Below are 25,686 nucleotides of genomic sequence, written 5' to 3' on the forward strand. Positions count from 1 at the left end.
CCCCGTATTCGGCCATTCGATACTTTGGACGTACACCGTATCAGAGGTTCAGTATATAATACGCAATAAACTAAAAAATAGTGAGTGGAGAGAGGAAAACCTCAAAAAAGAGAGGCCTAATGGCTGTTGCAGGGCTTTACAGGCGTACGCTTCCTTCACCTCCAGCTGTTGATTTCTCTTCTCCTGAAGGAAAGGTAAGCTATTTTCCACTCTCAATTTATACACTTTGTCAGGGATTCCAATTTTTTTTTTTTGTTTGAAACTAACTGGTTGTCTCATTATTTTTTAAGGTTAAAATGGGTCCTGAGCATTAATCTCCTGATTTTTTTATTTTTTTGGTTTCTTCATTGATAATACAGCGATCATGATTTTGAAATTTGCTGATTAATGAGTTTTTTGGGTCAATTTTAGGGTTAAGTGGTGATAGTTTGCTCTTGGGTATTTTGAATTTTGTAGCTAATTTTCACTGAGGCCCTTCATAATGGAACCATTGAAGGGTTCTTCAAGCTTATATCTTATTTCCAGACACAATCAGAGCCCGCATATTGTGGATTGGCTACCCTTTCAGTGGTCCTTAATGCCCTTGCTGTTGATCCAGGAAGAAAATGGAAAGGTGATTCTTTATTTTCTTTTCTTTTCTTTTGAGAGCTTTTATTTTCTTTATCTTCAATGCTTTTGCTTATGCTAGAAACCAGTAAAAAGAAGTTAATTCTCTTCGAGTGAAATTGAACTTGACATAGATTATCCAAATAACATTGATTTTGAACGAACTTACATGAGCTTGTGATTATTGTTTGTTTGAAAGAGACTCATGAATGTTGGTTTTTGTGTAAGGACCTACGGTAGATTCATAAAATAAAAAGCCTCACTTCAACGAAATATTCGAGTAGTCATGATTTTCTACGCTCTGATTGCTGTGGTTCCCTTAATTTTGTGTAACTCAATACTGAGCACTGGAAAATTCATTATTATGTTATTTCTGATGTTGATTCTTGGGAAAATTTATATTCTACAATGTGCATTGTAAGCACATCTAACTTCACATAGTTGAAATTCAGTCATCCTCTGTTCACTCTTAATGCACACTGTATGGTTCAAACCCCCATTAATGAAATTCATTCCTGACTTCCATCTATTAGCATATCAAGCAATCAAAATTTAGTTTTGTGAGTTGTTTACTTCTTGTGGGGGGGGGTTAAATTGGTTCTATAATGGCCAATTCATCCAATTGGTTCTATAATGGCCAATTCATCCAGTTTTGCCTCTTACACATGTATACGATTTTGTCTGTAATTGGTGGCTGTAACATTTTTGTTTTATTTTAAGATTTAGTTTGTTGATTGAGTTGTTAATGTCTTTAGAGGGTTTCTATCAACGTTAATACATTCAGTTCTATTTTTGCAAACATATGTGCAATTCTTTAGTTTTGTGAGTTGTTTACTTCTTGTGGGGGGGGGGGGTAGTAAATTGGTTCTATAATGGCCAATTCATCCAATTGGTTCTATAATGGCCAATTCATCCAGTTTTGCCTCTTACACATGTATGTGATTTTGTCTGTTATTGGTGGCTGTAACATTTTTGTTTTATTTTAAGATTTAGTTTGTTGATTGAGTTGTTAATGTCTTTAGAGGGTTTCTATCAAGGTTAATACATTCAGTTCTATTTTTGCAAACATATGTGCAATTCTTTAGTTTTGTGAGTTGTTTACTTCTTGTGGGGGGGGGGGGGGGTAGTAAATTGGTTCTATAATGGCCAATTCATCCAATTGGTTCTATAATGGCCAATTCATCCAGTTTTGCCTCTTACACATGTATGCGATTTTGTCTGTTATTGGTGGCTGTAACATTTTTGTTTTATTTTAAGATTTAGTTCGTTGATTGAGTTGTTAATGTCTTTAGAGGGTTTCTATCAAGGTTAATACATTCAGTTCTATTTTTGCAAACATATGTGCAATTCTGTTTATATTTACGGTGGCTACAACAGTTTACATTATGGATTTGTCATTCAGGTCCTTGGCGATGGTTTGATGAATCTATGCTGGATTGTTGTGAACGTCTTGAAAAAGTTAAAGCTGAAGGCATAACCTTTGGAAAACTTGCATGCTTAGCTTATTGTGCTGGTGCTCAAGTTGAAACTTTTCGTGCAAACCAATGCTCAATTGATGATTTCCGCAAGCATGTCATTAGATGTGCTTCTTTAGAAAATTGTCATGTTATCACGTCATATCATAGACGACCTTTTAGTCAGGTTAGTTGGAATTTTCTCTTTTTTTCATGAGCATGTTTCCTAATTCATGAGTATTATAAGTTTTGTTTGGGTGTTACCTTCATTACTTTTTAATATTGGGGTTTGCAAGTTCTCAATGATTAGGAAATCAGGGTCTTTCAAATCTTGGTAGTTGGAACGCCTTCTTTGCACAAGTTCTTGAGCAGTGTTGAGGAATAAGTTGCTCTTTCATTTGAATCTAATCACATGAGGGGAACTTTAACTCCTTATGGTCCATAACTTTGCACTACATGCTGAAGTCCTCATCTAGCAAGTTGGTAGTAGTCCGCTTACTTGGAATTACAGATGGTGTTGAAGTTTGTGCTTGGAACTAGTGAAAAAAAAGTCAGCCGCCCAGCTGCATAGGCAGCCCGACAAACTGCATAGGTGATGGGGTCTGGGCGGGCATGCCTAAGGCGGGTGCCTAGGCGGTCAAGGTGAGTGCTGAGTGCCTAGGAGGGCTCAAGGCAGTCTAGGCCCTCACCTAGTACCTTCCCTTAAAAAAAAAAAAAAGAAAATCAAATCCACCTAAACAAAAATAAGGCCTAGTTTTGCCGCCCTTCTCTCTCTCTATCTCTCGGGTCCATATGCTCTCTCTACATATGAGAAGAAGAAGAAGATGGGCTCCAAGTGTTCGATGTGTGGCCTCTCTCACACTCATACACTCACAGAGATACCCATGGACCCATATGTTCCCTCTTTACATGTAAGAAGAAAAAACAAGAAGCAGATGACCTCCAAATGTTCGATGCGAGGCCCTTCCCTCTCACAGACTCCCTCTCACAGACTCTCTCTCTCTCTCCATATCCTCCAAATGTTCGAGACCTCTCTCTCACAAATACAGGTCCAAAAGAAAGAAAAGAAAGAAAAAAGGAGGATGATCTCTAAGAATTTCATGCGAGACCTCACATGCACACACACATGTCCATACACACACACATGTGCATGCACACACACATGTGCATGCACACACACACACACACACACTAAACACATACACACATTCACAAAATACGAACACACAAAACAACATATGGCCCCCACCCCGAGCCCCTTCCCTTAAGGCCGTCTAGGTTTTTGGGTGCCTGCGCACCCAGCCGCCTCCGCCTTTTTGAACATTGCTTGGAAATGATACTCACTCGATTACCCGTTGTTGGGATGAGTCCCCCACTACAACAAATCTAATACCTCAAAATCAAACTTGCCATCCCTGACAAATGGATCTAAAGAAACCCAACATCCAAGGACAATATTTGATGCAATAATTTTGGAGAAAATAAAAGGAGATCAATTTATCTCATCCCGTATACTTGTACAATTTCCAAACAATTTTATAAAAAATGGCCAAGAAAATTCCAAAATGTGATTAACTACCTTAAAATTGGAGAGGTAGTATAGCAGATTGCCATTTATTATCTCATTGTATGTGTGCACTATGAATGTGATTAACTTGAGAAGATTAGTTTGTAGAAGATATTCAATAGCCATGAATTTATTGGATAGACTCTATGTTCTTTAAAATCATGTTTAAGATTAGGTATTTTTTGTTGAATCATCATCATCATCAGAGCCTTTTCCCAACTATTTGGCATGGGCTACACGAATCCTAGTCCGTCATTATGCTCTATCAAGGGGGCCATAAGTCCCATATCTTTTCTCACTATTTCCAATCATGTCCTTTTGGGCCTACCCCTTTCCCTTTTTAGGCCTTCCGTTTGAACTAACTCGCACCTCCTAACAAGTAGTTTCTGTTGAATGAAGCACTCAATTACGCAATGATCAACATTGATAGTTATATATGTTATTACATGAGTAATGTCCTTAGCAAATTGAATATTCTACAATTGATTTCTTGAGTACAAAACTTTGGGTTTTAAATGGATGGCCCATCATTTGATTAAATACTATTTACTCATTTTGTGAATGTGGAGCTATATTACTATCTACAACTTTATAGAGACCTAACTTGTGACTATCGTACTTCTTGATAGCAAATAGCTCTTCAATCATGTATTCAATAATCTATTTAAATAATAATATCCTGAGCTTATTCCTATAGCACACTCTATGCCTCTTCACCTCTAAATATTTTACTACTTATGCCAAACCTTGTATGCTATCATTTTGTTACAGACAGGAACAGGCCATTTTTCTCCTATTGGTGGCTACCATGCTGGAAAAGACATGGTACTCATCTTGGATGTTGCCCGTTTCAAATATCCACCTCACTGGGTTCCGCTTCCACTACTTTGGGAGGCCATGAATTCTATTGATGAAGCAACTGGACATCATAGAGGGTACGATATCTGAGAGTTTTCACATTGGATGTTGCTTTTTCAACTAAGCTGGTTTTATGGTACAAAAATAGAGTTAATGGGGTCTATGGTAATAGTTGTGTTTGGCTATTGACATAAGCTTGTTTGCTTTCAGGTTTATGCTTGTTTCCAAGCTTCAGAGAGCTCCTTCTCTTCTCTATACACTGGTAACAATTTTATGAAGTAAACTTATTTTTCTTCTTCTTTTATTTATTTTTAATTATATATTTCTGTTGCTCTTATATACGATGCTCTTATATACAATCAAATGTGGTGCACTTGTTTTCTTGATGTTATCTTGATGAACTTTTGTCAACCCTTGTTCCATATGACATGGACATTGTTGTTATATAAACAAGGACAATATTTGTTATATAGATAAAAACTCATATTTGGAAGTGATTCTAAGATCTAATAGAACTACACGGTTTGGATCGCGTGTGTGTGTGCCCTTGTGACTTGAGTTTATCCAGAATAAAGTGAATGCAAACCAAAGGCGCACAACGGAAACCGACAACTTTATTGCTATATAACAAGCAAATACAAAGGGGTGGGGATGTTCAACCTTGGATCTGCAAAACCCGGACCACCGGCGTTTGGTGCCGGGGAAGCCCTCTCACCAAGACTTGGCCAAGCTATCAGTAATGAGGCGAAACCTCGAACGACTGAAAAAGCCGACCGCTCACAAGAGGCTCGTGTACCCTCTGAGTTCTTGACGATTAGCACAAGCACTTTCCGGTTCCGAAGTCGGAAGTCCGAGTTTTCTCTTGGATTTTTAGAAGTTTTAGGTTCCTAGTAACCCCCTTGATCTTGGAGGGGGGAGCCGATCCAATTCGAGATACCCGAGGTGGAGGCCTACCCACTCTATATTAGTCAATTGCTAGATCTGATCCGAGGACTCAAAACTGTTAAACGTGCCTGGATGCGGAATCCCAGATGATCCGAAATGAGCAAGGTGGGGTCCGAGGGAGGCCCGCTACTCTTGGTCCATGCCCTGGTATATCTGGTCATAGTACTTAACAATGTTAAAGTGTGCTTGGATGCGGAACCCAGAAGAACTATGATTAGAGCAGGGAAACCCAACCCCGGTCGACCTTCCTTCGGTTATCGGTGAATTTTGGGATTTTCTAGGGGTAAACTGGTTAATTTGGGTGTCCTAGATTTTAACAGAATTTTGGGAATTTTCTAAATTTAGGGGGATTTTTGGCATTTTAGATTTTAAGGAGGGGTAATTTGGGTATAGGTCAAATTTCTCACTCTAGATTAGAGTGTGGAGGGTTTCTCTCTCTAAAGGAAAATGGTTCTAAAGGAAATGGCTAAGTAAATTTTTTTAACCCCTAAAATTGAAGCATATTCTTGCCTTGAATAAACTTCTCCCACCATCCACCACCAAAAACCTTTGATTAGGTTTTTTTGACGATTTTCGACCAAATTTCTTCTAGAAAATCGTAGAGCAATGTACCACGATCGTTTTATAACAAATTTGAGCGAAAACGGTGCTACGTTTGTGAGTTTTGCCCCATTTTAATCTTGACTTTCCATTTAACCAATATTTTCCATGCTTCTTCCATGACTCTTCAATCTACCCTTGTTTGATTCAGCCCCCAAATTCATGTGAAGGGCTTTGAGATCATCGTTTGGTGCGATTTTTGGCTTAAGAGATTGTCGTTCGACCGAGTCATGGCCGCTTTATTTCTTGTCATTTTTGGAAACTGTGATGCCAAATCTTTAAGCAACTCCTCTCTAGAGTTTAACCCCCATTTATGCTTTTGATCGTGGTTGCTGTGTATAGATGCATGTGTCTTTGAGTTGGGAAGTTCCCTGCAAAATTCGAGCTGAACCGCCACGCGATCGCAAGAAATTGCTCCGAGAGTGAGCGGAGGTCACGGAGACTGATACACATTTACTTGTTGCAAACTTCAAAATTTTTGGCTTGATTCAATCTCGATAAGAGTGGAGAGCCCCATTGATCCATATATGGATGAAAAATCCATGTAGCAAGGAGTAACGTACTAAAATTTGGGATCGTTTGGCTGCAGGAATTGGGACATATGGTCCCTGGAGTTTTGCCAAAATTTCATTGGTTGCTGTAATTCTCATGAAGATGATGGACTATGTCCATAGTATGTTCCATTTTCTTTTCTTTTTTTTTGTGGTTGCCCTGTGGTGCGCCAAAGATGATGCCTAAAATGGCACCTCTGGACACCAGGTTTGGATGAAATTTTCACCACAGGCTTCTCTCATCATCACTTTCTTCTTATAAAAACTTGAAGTTCATTAATAAAAACTTGAAGTTCATTAGCTGCTTATTTCTTAGGGTCCTTCTGTAAAGTTGGGGATTTAGGTGGACCCTGCCTATGGTTTAAGGTGTTCGAGAGGCTGTATTTCTTTCATCTGATATCAAATTGGACTCAATTTTGGACTGTAGCCTTGTTATATCAATACCCTTAATTTATATAGTTCTTGGGCCGCCTTTTATATTTCAAGGAGTCTCTGTAAATTGGCCTTGGATCGTTGTTGTGAAGTGGACGGTTGAGCTTTGTCACGCTATATCTTGATCAATCGACGTCGGATTCATTGGAATTTCAGAAAGTGGCTTCATGCAATCTTGGACTAAAAATCTAACAAACGGATATAATTTTGATCTATTGTGATCTGTGCCTCATTTTGGAGCTTCTAATTACTGATTTGGGCATAATTGGGCTCATATCTTTCTCGTTTTTTGGCAGGAGCTTCCTTTCATCATGTTAAGGGGATCTTTCATCTGTTTATTTATTATGAGACTCTTTTTTTTTTAAACCCACTTTAGCCCTTTCCAGTGGTTCCTCCGGTATTTTGGCAATTATTGTGTCGAGAATTTATTTGGCTAGACATTGCCACTGCTTGAGTCGGGTGATATTTTATTTGAGAGAAAACACCCCCAAACAATGTCATTATCATTACATGATCTCTTAGGCTACTATCTTGATTCCTGGACATCTGGGGATGACTCCTCATAGAATCACCTCAATGTGACTGAGCTGAATTTTGGAGGGTACCGGGAATTTCTAATGCCTTATCCTCCAAGGATACATGATACTTTGTAGTCCCTAGAAGGTTTGTGCCTATATTATTATGCAACACATGGTCTTGATTCACAAAACATTTGTAGTGTATCTTAGAAGGTTAGTCGTCTAGAGACTAGACTCTAGACTGATTGGGCAACAAATGTTTTGGATGATGCGGCTTGTCTCTGTTCTTGGTTAAAATCCCTGCTTAAGCCTTCTTTGGAACACCATGTCAAAATTTGTACACGAGCAAGGGTAAAAAAGGCACTAAGGTTGCCTTCATTTCAGTCTGTCTGGCATTTGTGTCACATGAACTCGTATAGATTGACATATCTGAGCAGCAAAAAAGCATAAGATATGTTGTATCTATATGGTTATAGGACTATGTCAATATGTGTGCTAAGACCTTTGAGATAAATTCTATTGACTGGGAAAAGAAATACAAGAGTAAAATATAAGAAATGCATGTGAGATGGCACACCTATTTCTTGTACAGGGTTACTAGAGATGCCTAGATATATGCTGTGTGTATTTGCAGACATAGTGGTGACCCCACAAAACTTGGGACCATGCCCATCCTCATAACATGAAAGAAATAATATCTTAAGATATGTATGCATGTGTACATGTGCATGAGAACATAATAATTATGCTCTCCAAAAATGATGAAAAAGGACTGTTTGTAAAAAACTTAAAAACTAGATTACAATAATGAAACCTTGTTTTGCTTTCTTCCTTTTTATGGAACCACTCAATGTGCTAGTGATTCAGGTAAGTCCAAGTGGATGCCGACTCCGAGTTTTCTAACATTGTTTGATATGATTAGATGCAAAAAGGAAATTGCATTTGATCCTTTAAAGTGATCCTGATGAAATAACTTATACCAAATCTATAAATGACTTATGTGGGTTGTTTTTTTTCTGATCAAGGTTCCATTTGACATTTTCACGTTCATATAGGGAGGGACCGAGGGAGGGAGGGAGAGGATGGCTGTTGTTGAAATATGATTTTTGTACTTTGATGTGAATATTTGCTATTCGTTGTCCTTCAGAATCAGTGAAACAAGTTAAATTATCTCCCTTTGATATTTTTTGCAGAGCTGTAAGACTGAGGCCTGGGTGACCACAGCCAAGTATCTGATTGATGAAGTCCCTCTCCTCCTGAAAAGTGAAGATAGTAATAGCTTGCAGAAAGCTATCTCTGTCATTTTAAGCTCTATGCCTGCTGATGCTTTGGAATTCATAAAGTGGGTCGCAGAAGTTAGAAGCCAGGAGGACAATGGATCGAGCTTAAGTGAAGAGGAAAAGGAAAGGCTTAGATTGAAGGTATATGTATTGTGGCCCTTAGCATCTGAGAATAGATAGAATGATGGAAAACCCTTAGTTGCTACCAAATACTGCATGTTTTGTTCATAATGATGGATATGCACTGACTTTTGTGAATCAGTTATGTTAGTTGGGTATGAGAAATTTATGCTGCTACACACTTTCAGTTCAATACAGTCAACAAATTAAAAAAAATAAAATTATGCTGCTACATAGTGACGATGGATGTCCACTTCTTTTCATCTTCGTGACCACTATGGTTGAATTTTACTGCGTTTCTGGGTCTCTATGCTATGTGTGTGTTTTGTGTGTGTGTACACAGGAGAGAGAGAGAGCACATTAGGTAGTCCTTCGTATTTGTTTTTAGCTATTCACATTTGTTTTTAGCTATTTCTATGAATTCCTTGGTCCAACCTTGAGGTTTCCATTAACAACTTCGACCTCTACTTTCCTTTTCAATGTTTCTGCACAAATGTTCTATAGAACTGAGTTTGAAGAGTGGAATTCTAAAATATGACTTGACCGAAACCTGTGTTTCAGGAAGAAGTGTTGCAACAAGCTCACGATACCAAGCTATTTGAATATGTGAGAGAATGGTTGTCCTCTGCAAGCTTATGCCACCCATGGATGAGAGAGGGCAAAAACATTTCTGAGATTGCTGCCAACATATGTTGCCAAGGGGCAGGTGTTCTTACTAGTACCATTGGCTTACCTAAAGGAACATGTTGCAGAGATACAACCATAAAAAGCTTGGAAGCTAGTGGTAAACCAATTACTCTTGTATGCGGAAGAGTGGAGTGGTGGGGTGGAGAGCAAAACGTAGAAATGCTGGTTCCTACATGCAGAGAAAGGTTTGATTGTTCAGGTGGTTGTGTAGAATTTCACCCTTCAACCAGTGATGTTCTCACTGTTCTTTTGCTGGCTTTGCCTCCCCAAATTTGGTCGGGTTTGAGAGATAAGGAATTGCTTGAAGAATTGCATGGCCTCTTATCACCTGACAATCTCCCTGGTTTGCTACAAGTAGAGGTAAGCGTATGCTGTTTCCTTTATTGTTTCATATGTTTTATGGGCAATGAATTTCATTCAGTGGTGACATGGTTATAGTCGAAATTGTGAGTAGCATATCAGCCATGGAAATCCTTCTTTTTCTCTGTCTTGTCCAGGCAATGCACTGCTTAAAATTTTGAAACTATTGTGATGTTGGTTTTGGAAGGTAATGCACCTGAGGCGCCAGTTCATAGTCCTAGTGAAATGCCAAGATGGTATGATGCATGAGGAGCTGCATGAGCTGTGGGACTCGTGAGTCTCTAAGTCTCTCTCTCTCTGAGTCAAAGGACATACTACATATGCAAATTGCCCTACTGCATATAATGCTATTCAACATTTTGTTGAATAAGGGGACCAACTCAGTTGTATGTATTACTCGGGCAATGATCAGGTTAAGAGGTCTCTCATTTTCAGTCACATTGGAGTTCTCTCCCCCAACTGTTGGATAAGATATACGACAGTTGAAATGGCAGTTACTCCATTACCCAATAACACAGTATTAGCAACCGCCTTCTCATCACCCATTATCTAATCTAATGGTTGGGGCGGGAACTCCCACATTATGATCATTTCCTGTCAATTTATTTAGGGCTTTATTTCCAAGGATTGGTATTTGTACCCAGCTGGTGTTTTTCTACTTCATGTCCATTTTTGCCCATCAAAAGAAAAAAGCTGATAATGTTGATTTGGTATCCTTACCCTTAACACAGGAACTTCTGTAATGCAACTCATGAAAATTATTGAAATGAAACAATTTTATGTGGAGTATGAAATGCAGTTCTCTTTTTTGCCTTCTTTTTCTTGAACTAGTAAGTTGTAGTCATCATTAGCAAGTTATACTTGGAATGTGACATTTATGTAAGACCCAAAGCATATTAAGTGGGCTTTGATAACATCCGTTGCAATTGGGAGTCCTGAAATATAGAATCTCCGAAAGTTAGAAACCCTTGTTTGGAATCTCTCTAAATTTTTTGGTGATTTCAAATTTATTTTCTTTGGAAATCGGGATCTCAAGAGCTTATATAATATATTTTAACCAGACATTATATAATTCATAGACGGAAAAGTAGTTTGTGCATCAAGGGACGCACTTCTACGATAGTGTTCCCTGAGGCATGTATCATCCATCTTGGAGATGGATGTTAAAAAATAGTAGCTCCACTAAAGTTTAAAATCGATGGTGTCAAAACTTTGTTTTTTTCAAAAATGTATAATTTTTTTAAGGTTCCTACTTAGCATGGTTGATATATGCATTCCCAAAAATTCTAAATCCAAATGCCATCTCTAAAATAAATTTTGGAGCAATGACTCGTTTAAATAGGTGAATCGGTCGACTCATACAGACCGTATCCTTCATTAATTAGAGATCAAAATTATAACCCATCAATAACATTGACCATACAACAGGTAGGTTGGATAAAAATTTCTTGGCTCAATTAAGTAATAATAGACATGCACTCTCTCATGTGTATGTGTGTTGGTTTTCTCTTAGATGGGTCTACTTTTACATGCAACTCCTATTTGTTTATATTAGCATTCACCTCTCAAAAGATTCTATCAAATTCAAAACCTATCTATCATTCCAATTTGCTTTTAATAGGCGAGGAAAATAATGCATCCACAATACGGCCACAATGCGAAAATTCCAAAGCCCTATCATGCAAATAATTCTATCCATGTATAGAATAATTTTAGGGCAAACAATTCATACTACCTCTCAAAATGATAATATTCATGTTAAATATACAAAGCTCTGTGAAATGCTTATCGATATAATATTTAAAACTATGTCTTTTGAGGTGAAAGAGGGAGCTAGACAACACCATGCTTTAAATTATTTGCTTTAGGTATCAATAGAGAAGACAACTGGTGAGAAGTAAAAAAAGATGTAATTAGTGTTTTAAAACTTTGTGATTTTCTGTCTGTCAAATGAGTGGTAAGACAAGATAGATGAATGACAATACAAGAAGGGATAGTTTTCGAAATGAATGCATTCGGGAGAGTTTAGGTGCGGCATCAATAGGCGATAAGATGAGATAAAGTATATTTAAGTGTCCAAAGATCCAATACAGCACTTGTTAAGAGGTATGATTTAGTTTACGGGTAAGGCTCAAAAAGGGTAAAAGGTAAGCTTAAAAGGACATGGTTAGAAGTAGTAAGAAAAGATACGAGGACTTATGGCGCCATTGAGGGTATGACCCATAATAGAGCAAAGCCCATAACAGAGTAAAATGGCATAGCCGACCCCAATTAGTTGGGAAAATGCTTTGATGATGCTGATGATTTCCGATCTGAATGGTAATTGGTGGGGATTGAACCAAATCTAGGATGGTTTAGGTCTTGGCCCGGTTTTCTTATAAAATTTTTATTTTTATAGTTTTTTTTTTAAAAAAACTTATCTAACATTTTATTCAGTCTCCTTAAATACCCATCCCATAAATCTGTAGTTTAATTTTTATTTTATTTATTTTTAATTTTTTTGGATCACTGATACAGACCGATCCAGGCCCAATCCAGATTGCTAATCCAACAATCCAACATGAATTCCACTTTAACAATTTGGTTTTCAAACACTCGATGAAACCATGCAATTGATTATGCTTGATTTTTCAACTTGAGCAATCGCTTTCTTGATATCAACTTGAACAAATCAATTGAAGAACCGAACTTACTTAAGTTCTTGAGAATGTGATCCATCATGTCTATCTCATCCATGAAATCTTCCTAAAGTGATAATGGGTATCAAAGGATATGCTGGGTTGAAATAATTTGCTTCAAATATAATCAAAACAGAGAATTTGTAAGGCAAAAAGATTTCATGGACATCTGACATCCAGATCCTTCAAATCGCCTTCCACCGGTTCAAGTAGAAAATGCTTTTGATTATTGGGATGATGAGTGTGTTCACAAAATTTGGGCATAATTTTTTAGAAGACAAAATCATTCTAGATCAAGATTAATATAATCTGAACATCAGATTAACATACTATTGTTAGAGTATATATATATATATATATATATATATATATATATATATATAAATTTTTTTTTTTGGGTACTTGTTGGAGTATATATATTAAAATACAAATAGTCATCACAATTTACATAGTAATATAAGTTAATTGGTTAATTTGTATATCGATACAAAATATATATTTATGCTCTCTAATATTGTATTTCTATACAGCAAATCAATAATCTGTAAACCACTATGGCCCTAAAACGCTTAAATCAGTAAATATTATAGAGTTTGAAAGCAGAGAGAGAGAGAGAGAGAGAGAGAGAGAGAGAGAGAGAGAGAGAGAAGCAGAGGAGAGGGGTCTCCCATTGGCACCTTCTTCTTGCTTCCTGCATTCGCTCTGAAGGAGTTCTTATGTTGACAGTTTGTTCCTTTCTCTTTCTTTGTGTTTTAACTTTTATGTTGTAATTTTTCTCTTTGCTCCCATACATCCCTCCTATAAATCTCCATAGTAATATTGAAAATGGTTTGATAGGGCTGCAGCCTTATTAAAATAAGTAAAGCCTCACCTCATAACTCATCGAAAATTACAATTTAAGCATTGAAAAACCTTTACATCGACCATCTCGGCTTGACTATTATCGTTGTGAAAAGAAATAGAGTTTCAAGATCTAAAAATAATGTATATTGTAACAAATGTCTAAATCGTCCATTTCGCCCTAAAAATAAGTGTTCAAAGATTTATAAGATTTGTACCATTTTTTAAGTTTCAATTTTTATTGTCGGCGTTGGATATTGATTTTAGAGCCATTACGGAGATTTCTATTGTTGAAAGTGCTTTCTTGAGGTGAGACTTTATTTTGTTTCAAAAAGCCTAGGCTTTATAGAAACTTCATCCATTTAATATTCACCTCTCTTCCATTTACACCTGGGGTAAAATCTAGTTTAGAAGTGATTTCAGGATACCAAATTTTCTGCCTTAAGATTTAATTGAGACCATTCTATTATTTGAGGGTGTAACCTAAGTAGTAGAAGGCTTTTTTTTTAGGGTGTAACCTAAGTAGTAAAAGGCGGGAAAGAGCCACTACCCATGGTATTTGGGTGAGTCAGTGGGGAAGGAGTCCCTTATCTATGGTAGGAATTGAGTCTGAGACATAGCGTTGTAAATCGTCAACCACTAACTAATTAAACCAAAGCTCTTTTTCTAAAAATGGTAAAGTCAATGGAGATTTGGGCCCCTACCTTTTGGTGAGAATGGAGTCAAAGACCTCACTATAGGGCTCAGCAATACTGCCACCAAGGCCCCAGACCATCTAGAAGAGTTAATATTCAAATCTTCTCATTTGAAAAATAAGCATCTACTAATTCTAAGGTTCCCCAAATTTTAGATTAAAAAAAGGTGGCTGAGGCTCTAAACAATCAAAGTAAGACGCACCTTCAAATAATGTCGAAAGATGTTGTTCGAGTACTGAAAATCTTTGGGATGGCTTGAAAATATTTTTTTTTCTCTAATTATAAAATTTAAAGCTTAAAAATAGTGTAGATTGAGCAGACCTATAAACATTTGAAAATCTTGAAAATTCACAGTCCAAAAAATACATTACAAGATGCACTAATTCCAAGACTTAAAATCCATTTTTTCTCATGTTTATCTATCTTGAGGTCAAGATCATCGATTTGAAACTTTTTGGGCATCAAAACAACATCTAATGAATTTTTTGTATATACCCCAATTTGATTGTTTAGGACCTCAACCTTATATAAACTGTTTTGTTTATCAAGTAGGTTTTCTGCAGTAATACTTCCACGGGAGCATAGTATACCTAGAGGGCATTATAAAAAGAAAAAGAGATGAGAGACAGATCCCAGTCGCCCCTAAAGTGCGACTTTACGCAATAACTAGTGACCTTGATATCAAATGGGGAAAAGACAAACGCCCTCTAGGTTTGAACGGGCTCAATACTAGGTGGTCACGGTGTTAGGGTGCCAAAACATGATGTCTTCAGTTTTATTTTTATCACAAGTAGATGACCCCTTCCCTACTGAACTACCCAAAAAAAATACTCACTAGGTGAAAAGGTTAAAATTTTGAAAATTATCACACTCAACAACAGCCATAGTTGTGCGAGTTGTATGACAGAGGGGAGAAAACTCGTGAAAGAAAGGAGAAGGAAGCCACATGATGTCTAGAGTTCTCTTCATATCGATTCCCAAGTTAACATTGCAAGGAAAAATAGATGAAATTTATCAAGACACAAAAATTTCAACTAGTTAACATTTCATTATTGATCAAAGAAAAGTTTGTATAATACAAAGTTTATATTATAAAAGTGAGACACACTTCAAAAACTCACACCAAAGGTGGTTTTGATGTTGGAAACCCTTGATTGATCTCCTTTACCTCGAGATGTATGGCTTATATATATATATATATGGAGATGTGAAATCTGGTAGCTTAGGTGCGTCACAAAATTCAAAATTTTTTTTTTTTAAACTTTGAGCTTGGTCAATGAAATAAATACAGCCATCCAATTTTACATCCAATGGTCAAGATTAATTGTGACCATCTTGAGATAAAGGATATATATATATATATATATATATATATACACACACACACTAACCATTGAGCATAATTTAAATTTCCAATTTTTACACTAAATAGTATCTTAAATTGCATAGTGAAAATTCATAACACACGTAACTTTATTTATAAACAACTTGTAGCCAACAAGTACAAACTAGTATTTTACATTCACTTACAGTCACTCATACTATTGAAGATAGACAGAAAACAGGAAAATAGCAGATAGACAGAAAAACAGGGAAATCGAATACTAAGAAATTATAAAACTTACTGAGTACAAATGCAGTAACTGGAAAAGAGTTTCCAGTGATGCGGGCAGTATGAAGGAAGAGAGTCTAAATTGCAGTCACACATCAGATATTAAAAGATATAGAAGAGGGATAAAACCTGGTAAATTTTTGGAGCTATGAAGGTCAGGATAGCTCGAATATTGCTGTATTTCCAAGGATCAGGGAGAGAAGAGGCTCTGTGAGAGAGAAGCTCTGTGAGAGAGGAGCTCTGTGAGAGAGGAGCTCTTCTGAGAGAGGAGAGAGGAGCTGAAGAAGAAATGGGAGAAGGAGAAGTTTCGACCCTGCCTCAAATGAAGGATGCTTGGTCCTTATATAGACGGAGTTGCTTCGCCACCAAGCAAGGAATAAAGCAGAAAGCAAGAGGAGAAGATATAAAGCAAGATGAGAGGACGTAAAGAAGTAAAACAAAAACAAAAGAAGACAAAAAAGGAAAAAGAAGCATATGGGAACAGTGTTTCCCTTTGTCGCTTCCTATCATGGCTACAGTGATATTTTTGGCGTATATACAAATGGCTATAGTGACATATTTGGCGTATATATAAATGGCTACAGTGACAGCATCTTCTTTTGTCATTATCTGTCGGTGATGACTGTTGATGGTGCTTTTTGTCGGTGATGCTTTATACTTTGTCGGTGATGATGTTTGATGAGTCTTTCTTCAATTATTGGTATCTTCAATTATTGATTTCTTTATGATCATGGTCTTTGACTGAAGTCTTCATGGTCATGGTCTTTGACTGAATTCGTCCGGATCGTCTTCTTCTGGTTCTGTTTTTTCATCCGGATCTTCTTCAGGGAGATTAAGATATTGGTTGGTGTGTAAAGGAGATGATTGTACAGTTTCTTCAGAAGAAACTGGTTTCTTCCCAGCTTCAGCAAATATTTCTCTCATTTGGTTTTCTAAAGTCTCTTTGGATGCATTGGGGTTTTGCTGGAGCATATTTCGTAAATAGGTTGGGAAATCAAAGGAGGTATTAGCAGTATGAGGGCTTGGTTGTTTCTCAGAGGTTTGCTGGGGTATTCTTTTGGGAGTGAGTGTTGTAGGGTCCATATTGAATATGTCCCACCACTTAACAGAAATAGTTTTTCCCAGTCTAACAATATAAGAATAGTCAGCAGTGGTATCAATTGAGATGGAATAATCCCATTTCATGATCCATGGGATTTGGTATAGGGCCATGAAATATAAATGGATATCAATGGTATTATCAGCATGGTTATATTCTTTGAATTGTTCCTGTACTGTTTTGAAAGCAGGAGGTAAAATTTGAGATGTTGAGCCCCACACAAAAAACCAATTTTTAAACCATGTGGGGAATCTTTCGAAAATAGGGAGCCGGAACTGAATATACTAGCTGTGTGTGTTATTTGGATTTTGGTAATAGAAAAACTTATGCCAAGCTTCAATGTATTCGGCATACTGTGAAGTTTCTTTCCTTGCACGGGATTGCAACCCCACTCTTCATAGGAAAGTAAGTTTTTAATTTGGACCTTGGAATATGCAATGGTCCGGGTATTCTGTTGATAATAGTGGACAACGGAAATGGATCCCTTTTCCATAAGGATGGCTTCAAAGTATTCTCTAGTTTTAACACCATTGGTTGGGTTAAGATGATTTAGTAAATATAAAGGGGCAAGTTTTATTGGTTCTGTCTTAACATGTTTCTCATCGATAGTAATATCCATGAGATAAGCCCTTTCTATATAAGAAGACCTGGGTATATTGGGTTGTGAAGCAGACTTGGTCTGGGCTGGAGAATATATGGGTTTTGAAGCAGTTGCTTCGGGATAGGTGATTTGGTGGATAGGAGAATGGGAAGGTGAACGTATTGCCAAAGGTGAAGGTTCCCCTTCAAATGGTATTATATTTGACATGGGTTGTTTGTCTCGGCGAGAATTGCCTCGAGAACCCATTAGACTAGGTGAAGGTGAAAGTGAAATATTATTATTTTTATTCTCCTCGAACAGCTGTAATGCCAGGGACAATGGTGATTCGTCATTTGTGTCATTGTTGCCCCCTGCAAAAATTCACGGGTTAAAAAGTCAGGGAGTGAGTTGGAAGACCCGGGAAGGTGTTCGATGGAAAAATCAAAAGCGGAAAATATAGCCTGCCATCAAGCAAATATTTGTTTGGAAACCAAATTTTGAATATCTTTTTGCAAAATATCTTTGGCTGCTTTGCAGTCCGTTCGTATAAGAAATGGTTGATTAAGAACATCACTTTGGAATTTAGAAACACAGAGGACAATGGTTAAAAGTTCTTTTTTGACCATTGAATAGTTCTTTTGTGTGGTATTCCAAACTTTAGAAGTATATCTGAGTAATTGTTCTTTATTATCAATCTTTTGTTTGAGAATACCGCCTAGACCGATATCTGAAGCATCACATTCTATGATTTTAAAAGCAGATGGATGTGGAAGAGAAAGACAATCAAGAGTCTTTACCTTTCGTTTGATTACTTGTACTGCCTGAGTATGAATATTGGTCCATGGTGGAGGATTCTTTTTGAGTCTATCATATAGAGGCTTAGAATCGATAGCAAGATTAGGATAAAAGTCACTAACATAGTTTAAACAGCCCAATAACCTTTGAAGTTCTTGTTTATCAAGTATCTGATCAGGGAATTTATCAGCAAATTGTATTGATCTATCTATGGGAATAATTGTTCCATGGTGAATCATATGGCCAAGAAACCTAATATTGGTTTTGAATAAATTAATCTTTTTTGCTGAGACTACCAATCCAGCATTCTGGACTACATTTATAAAAGTATTAATATGTTTAATATGTTGATCTATAGATTCGGAGAAAATCAAAACATCATTTATGTATACTATCATGAATTGATGGTATGCATTAAAAACATCGTTCATTATTTTTTGAAATTCAGATGAAGCATTTTTTAAGCCGAATGGCATAACATTCCATTCATATTGTCCGAATGGGACATTAAATGCCTTTTTATATTTATCTTGTTCTTGGATTTGTATTTGCCAATATCCAGATTTCATATCAAATTTTGAAAAGATACAAGCTTGGGCAACTCTATCCAATAAATCTTTTTTATTTGGTATAGGATATCTGATCCACTTTAAAACTTTATTTAAAGGGTTATAGTTTATAACTGACCTAGGAACTCCTCGTTCCTTTTCAGCATTTTTATTAACATAAAAGGCTGCACAGCTCCAAGGTGAGGAGCTTGGTCTTATAAGCTTTTTATTTTGGAGATCAGTAATCTCTTTGCGACACATATCCAATAAGATAGTATTCATTTGTCTTGGTCTAGCTTTTGTAGGTATTTGTTTTTCATCAAATCCTTGTTCATATGGTAGACTAATGTTATGCTTTTTTCTTTCCCAAAAAGCATTGGGGTGTTCACTGCATATAGAAGTTTCTATATGGTGCTGTATTGATTGGATTTTTTGTTGTATTGAAGGAGTATTTATTTGTTCTTCAATAGACTTATATTTAAGTTCTTGTTTTAGGGTGCAAAGAAATCTTTCTTTATTCTGTAACTGACTTTTGACATTATTCAACTCTTTTAATTTTGGTTTATGGATAAAATTAAAATGTATTGGTATATTTTGAATAGTTGAAGATATTCCTGTTTGATCTATGGTCAAAGGATATAGCAAAGTAAGGAATGGGACTCCAAGTATTACCGCTTGGCTTAATCTTTTTACCATAATAAATGGTGTCTCAAGGCATTGTTGATTATTGCAAACAGAAGCATTAGATAATTTATAATTGATAAATAATCTACTTCCATCTGCTGTATTTAATATTTGAGTAGTTTTATCAAAATATTTGGAAGGTACTAGACCTTCATTGATACAATTCAAGTCGGCGCCTGAGTCTATTAAGGCTGAAGTTTCAAAACTATAATCTTTTGCAATTATAATTTTGACTTGGACAAACCATTTTTGAATTATTATTTTGTCTATTAAATTAACAGAGGGAATAGCTATTATATGTGGTTTGGCTTCTAAAGTTTCTGGAATATCTGATAGTGGATCTGGTTCATATGTCATAAGTTGATCAAATTCTATTTCATCAGTATCAGTATCTTGTTGAGATAGTTGTTGTAATTCTAAAGATTGAATCCTATTTTTTAATTGGAAGACTTCGTTTTTTATTTCTTTAATTTCTCTTTTAAGATATGAAATTGTAGGTTCTTTTTGTTGTTGAGAAGTATGTTGTTCACTTACTCTCTTCATTATTGAAGCAAAATTGTATTCATCATGAGATTTATTGATGGGAGGTGTTTTTACTTTATTTTTTGTTATAGAAATAAATTGAGTAATGACAGATCTTTTTTCATCCGGATCAGTAATTTTGTCAATAATGTCTAAGATGAAATTATCTTCTTGGGTAAGTGTATGTACATTATGTGTAGGTATAGGACAACTACAATCATTATCTTTTATTGAACTAGAAGATTCTGTATCAGAAGTATTGGAAGAATCAGAGGATTCTGTCCAGATAAGATCATCATCCTGAATTTGGTCTATATGGGAACTAGTGGAGGTAGAAGAGGTTGAATCATAATTGATTATATTATATAATTTTGATTTTATTGTTTCACTAAATGTAACGACTCTATTTTCTTTTTTAATTTACATTGATGTTTATAATGTCCTATTTTACCACACTTATAACATACTGGTAGTTTTCTCTTACCTTTTGTATTGGGAGAAAATTTATTGATTAGTTTTCTTTTAGACTTTTTATAGTATTTTTTCTTATCTTTATTTTTGGATTTATGTTTTTCCTTTTTATATTTTTTTTTTCTTATATAATTGTTCAGGCATATTTTTTCTATCAAGATAATATCCAAATTGTTCACAAAAGTCACCAAGTTCTTTACGCTTAGTGATTTTTTGTTTATCTAATTGCCTTTTGAGTTTCATATCTGTGCATAAGGCTAATCCCTCAGCACATATTTCTGCTGATAACTCTCCGAGTGTATATGATGAATATGTTATGATTCCATTATGTTTCTTTCGCAGTCTTTCTTTGACTTTTTCTGCGAATAAGTATGGTAAACCAGCTATAAATTTTTCTTTCCAGTGGTCTAACTGGCAATCTTCTCTTATTAATAATCTTGAGAAAAATACATCTTTATACCATTTATAATGAGATAGTGTAGGACAGCGGAGGTTTGAAAGCAGATCTTCCGATCTTGCTGCTAACAGTGTTGTACTGCCTACAAAGTGTAGTGTAATGGTATATATTAAAGTGTTGACAGCATCGCTTTCTGTATAAATTATTTCTTGATTCTGTTCATTTCTGGCAGTCCATTGTCTAGTATTTGTGAGGATTCTATTTTTGGTTTCATCATCTACATAGAAATCTCACCAACCTCTTAACCAGCCAGTAAATCCATTGACTATTGCTTTTGCAACCTCTTGATCTGGGTTGCCTGCCATTTTATTTGCAGAGGCAAACATTGTCATATGTCTCATGACATCTAATATTTTTAATTCAGATAATCCATTTATTGTCCAGTTTACTATTGATCTTTCTGAATATGATACTACTTGTTGTATAGCATCTTCTTCCATTTGAATATCAACAGGTGTAGGTCTTTTATGATATGGTAAAGCTGTAATGGGTTTCCAGTTTTTTCCATAGGCTATTCTGTTGAGATCTATGGGAGTGGTATCTATAAATGCATTTTCTTGATTTTGGATAGTATCTTCTATGATTGGTTCTTCTTGGAGCATCATTGTTTCATGCTCAGGTAGTTTTGTTTTTCCTTTATCTGAAGATTCAGGTAATGAACTGGTAATAGTGGGTGAAGGAATATTTATTTTGGGAGAAGGTATTCCTTTAATTTCTAATTGGGATAATTTTGCTATTAATTGATCCATTAAAGACTTATTGTTATCACCAATATGGAATTTATTTTTATTTAACTCTAGAGGTGGTTTGAACAGAACTGCTTTAGGTATAGGTGTAGTTGAAGGTTGTTCTTTTGAAACAAGTCTTTCTATGCGTTCTGCCTGTTTACCTAAAGATTGCATATATAAATTTGTATAATTATTTTGTTCCACAATATGAGGAATTAATTCATGTTTCTTACCAAGCTCTTTTGGTAAGACTTTATAAGGAGTAGCTATTATATCATATATTGATTGTGGCTATGGTGGTTCATCCTTAGATGGGATGACTGCTTTGAGTATTATACTTTTTTCAGGAGGGTGTGTACTAGCAGTGGTAGTACCATCCGTACTGATATAGGTTTTTCTTCTATTGTTTGAATGTTGTCAAATGAAGGAATAGTAATATTATATTGACTACATGTTTCTTTTAACCATATAAAAAATCCTTTGGTTACTCTTTCTTTTTTAAGAAATTTATTATATTTTATATGCATTAATTCTATTAATCTAGGTTGAAATGTTTTCAAATACCATTCTCGAATTTGTTTATTTTCATTAGATAAATAATCTTGTCTGATATAATCTTTATTAATTTTTCTTCTTTTCCTTTCTAATTTGGCTGCCAAGTATGCTGCCATATATTCATCAAAATATTGATGATATGGATTTATTTTTTCTTCTATATCATCTTCAATTTGTAATGTGAATATTTGGAATTCTTCTATATTAGGTTCAGGAGTGTATGCTATATTTGATTCAGGGGTATATGTAGGAATAACAACATGATCAGTTGTTCTTCTTATTCCCTGTAATTTTAAATCTGAACGAGGTATTGATTCTGAAGAAGATGGAGAAGGTAGTATAATGACATCAGGGGTAGTAGAATAAGATTTTCTACTAGGTATTAATGGCTTTTTATTTTTTTTTCGATTAATATATATATATATATATATATATATATATGGGAAATGACCTTGTGAGACCCTCTCACACTCATATGTGTAGGACTCCAAAGGATCACCATTAAGTTCATCTTATAACATATTGTTTGGGCCTTCCATTTTTAAGATTTTTATGTATTTATAGATATGTATGATTTGAATAATTTTTGAAGCTCTAAATTCCATATTTAAGGGTGGGATTAGATTCTCAAGCCATCATAGAGGTTTTAGGCAACAAACTACATCTTTTGAAAGGTTTGAAGACGTTTTTTTTTTTTTTTTTGACAAATGTTACCAAAGAAGATGCAGCGTTTTTTTATTTTTTATTTAGGGTTAAAACGGTGCACCTTACTTTATCGTGTAAAGTTGATTCCTTATATAAATTGAACAAAAACATTTATCAATTACCATAAGAGATTAATTTTTTAAAATTGCCTATTTGCAACTATGCTAGGTCATTGTTTACATATCTTTTGATAGATATTTTAAAATCCAATCAAGGGTGCGGTTTGTATAGAGCCGAGGCTCTAAATAATCAAATTAGAACCACCTTCAAATAGTGTCAAGAAATATGGTTTCAATACTGAAAATCTTTGTGATACCCTTAAAACATATCTTCATATTTAATTATGAAATTTAAAGCTTCAAAATTAGTATAGATTGAACAAATATATGAAAACTTGAAAATTGACGGTCCAAAAATGTGCTACAAGATGCATTATTTCCAAAACTTGAAATCTACTTTTTTCTCATGTTCATGTATCGTGATGTCGAGATGATCAATTTGAGGTTATTTGGGCATCAAAATAATCATTTTGGAAATAGTGTACTTTATAATGTATTTTTGGATAGTTAATTTTAGATATTTTCAAGTTTTCATAGATCTGTCGATCTATATTATTTTTTAAGCTTTAAACTTTATAAATAAAGATAAAAATATATTTTAAGGCTATTACAAAGATTTTAAGTATTGAAACTACATTTCTCGGCACTATATGAAAGTAGGATCTAATGTGATTGTTTAGAGCCTAGGCTCTAAACAAACCGCACCCCTAAATAAATCTCCCACTATAAATAGTGTCCATTGATATGCTTTAATAGAAGGGAATGTACAGGTGAGAGTCCCTAAATAAAAAAAATAAAAAATAATTTTTGGCATGTTAAACTTTTTGACAAATTTAAAAAAGAAGAACAAGAGGGGCGCATGGCGAGGTGTCTTATCGCTGGACAGAAAGGTTGTTTCTTGGGAAAACGAAAAGGATTTCTTATGTGGGTTTTGCATGTGCATGAGGGAGAGCCTCGGTAGACCTCGCTGGACTTGGGTCACTGGGTGAGAGCGCGCCTAAATTCAAATATGATGGCACCCCTATGATAGGGGTGGCAATGGACCCTGACAGAGCCCGGGATTCGAAGGGTAGACCCGAACCAAGTTCACGATCCAATTATTGGACCTGGTGGGTCGGGTCGGGGTCTGGGGCCAAACGGGTCCGGGTCCTACGTATATATTTAGGTCATAATTTATGAAAAATAATTTTATATATATATTTGGGGTTTGGATCCGGTGACTTCAAGTCCGATCGGGTCTGGCTAAACTCAAACCCGACCTGACCACATATTTCTAAATACTTTTGATTTTAGGAAAAAAAATGTCTCAAAATACCTTCAAAATAAAACAAAAGGTCCATGAGATCTCATTTTTCACACCAGAACTTGTAAGTTCATTTTAAAAGGTATCTCCATTGACAATTGTAAGCTTATATGGGGAAACCTGAACAATTGGGAGTGTTTTAATAATTTAGCCAACATAAGGGCCTTGCATTTTATTATAAAGGGAAATTTATCACAATACTCATGAGAGATGAACAATATTCTATCCATTTGAATCTATTTCAATTCATGTGGTTTTTAATAGGTATTTTGAAATCGAATTAAAGATACAGGTAAGGTATTAAAATGTTTACCTCTCATAGGTAATTAAATAAATTTTCGTATTATAAAGTACCCCTAATATTTCAGGGTCCAGGGTAAGGGTGACAATGGACAATGGACTGGGCCAGCCTTGGCAGTTGTCAAGTTGATTCGGATCCAGTTAAATATTGAGAACAGTTGATTCCCCCCATGAACCGATCAGTTATAGCTAGTTCTCTAATTGAACCGGCTAATTATATCAATATCACTTTATTGTTCTAATATATCTTTTAATTTTTTATTCCTTAATTTTTTATTTTTTTTATTTACTAGTTCATTAGGCTAGATCGTTAATGTGGACTGCCAATCCGTACAAAATTTCATGAGAGAATCTAGGTCACCGAACTGTGTTTTTAAACCTTGCTTTCCCCAACCTCGGACCTTTGCTTGGCTAAATTTTTATTCAAAAATTCGGGAAAAAGATAGCATCAAATTACAAAAACAACATCCTATGCTCCCACAGAACATACTATGCATCTACTCCCTTGAGCAAAACACTTACTTAGGAAGATTATTCATTCTAAAATTTTAGAGGGATTGTCCACGAAGAAACTATTTATCCTCACAATTATTATCATTCATTAGATGTCAAATTGGATGACTTAAAGTAAGTTACAGAGTCCGAGATTTTTTTTTTAGAACTTTATGTCTATTAAATGACACTCTTACAATTCAATGCCACTCTCACAAACACCCATTTTGAAATTTAAGGTACACTTAATCTTGAGGCATTATTATTATTTAGATGTGGTTATCATGCGGGCCATAGACTCACATATAGAAATGCGGGCTCCTTAATAAATTATTTTTGAAATAGAATTTGATCGTAACTTTTAAGGGATATATAATCTTTAGCATGGAGATTATTAATCTGTAAAAATAAATAAATTTTAAAAACTACAATTGATATTTTTAGAGAAACTATTTGAACAGTTAATTTTACTTTTTCTTTGGAGGACTATTACTTGAGGGACCCGTTTTGGCGGACGGTGTAGATCTCCAGCCCGTATAGTTACAAGTGTCGTCTTGGCCACACCAAACAATTTTCCTTTTTGTT

At 35.4% G+C, this 25,686-nt stretch overlaps 1 protein-coding gene across 1 annotated transcript; it reads left to right on the forward strand.

Moving 5' to 3' along the window:
* Window positions 1-93: 93 nt before the first annotated feature.
* Window positions 94-10,772, forward strand: LOC18447187 (glutathione gamma-glutamylcysteinyltransferase 1). The gene is made up of 8 exons (XM_006857288.4): window positions 94-194; window positions 457-613; window positions 2,009-2,247; window positions 4,399-4,562; window positions 4,696-4,747; window positions 8,725-8,952; window positions 9,493-9,978; window positions 10,166-10,772. The coding sequence occupies exons 1-8, from the start codon at window positions 120-122 to the stop codon at window positions 10,253-10,255; spliced, it is 1,491 nt and encodes a 496-aa protein (XP_006857350.1). The 5' UTR covers window positions 94-119; the 3' UTR covers window positions 10,256-10,772.
* The last annotated feature ends 14,914 nt before the right edge of the window (window positions 10,773-25,686 follow it).

This window comes from Amborella trichopoda, chromosome 7 (genome assembly GCF_054954075.1).
Source record: "Amborella trichopoda isolate Santa Cruz 75 chromosome 7, AtrichopodaSantaCruz75HAP2 v2.0, whole genome shotgun sequence".
Taxonomy (NCBI): Eukaryota; Viridiplantae; Streptophyta; class Magnoliopsida; order Amborellales; family Amborellaceae; genus Amborella; species Amborella trichopoda.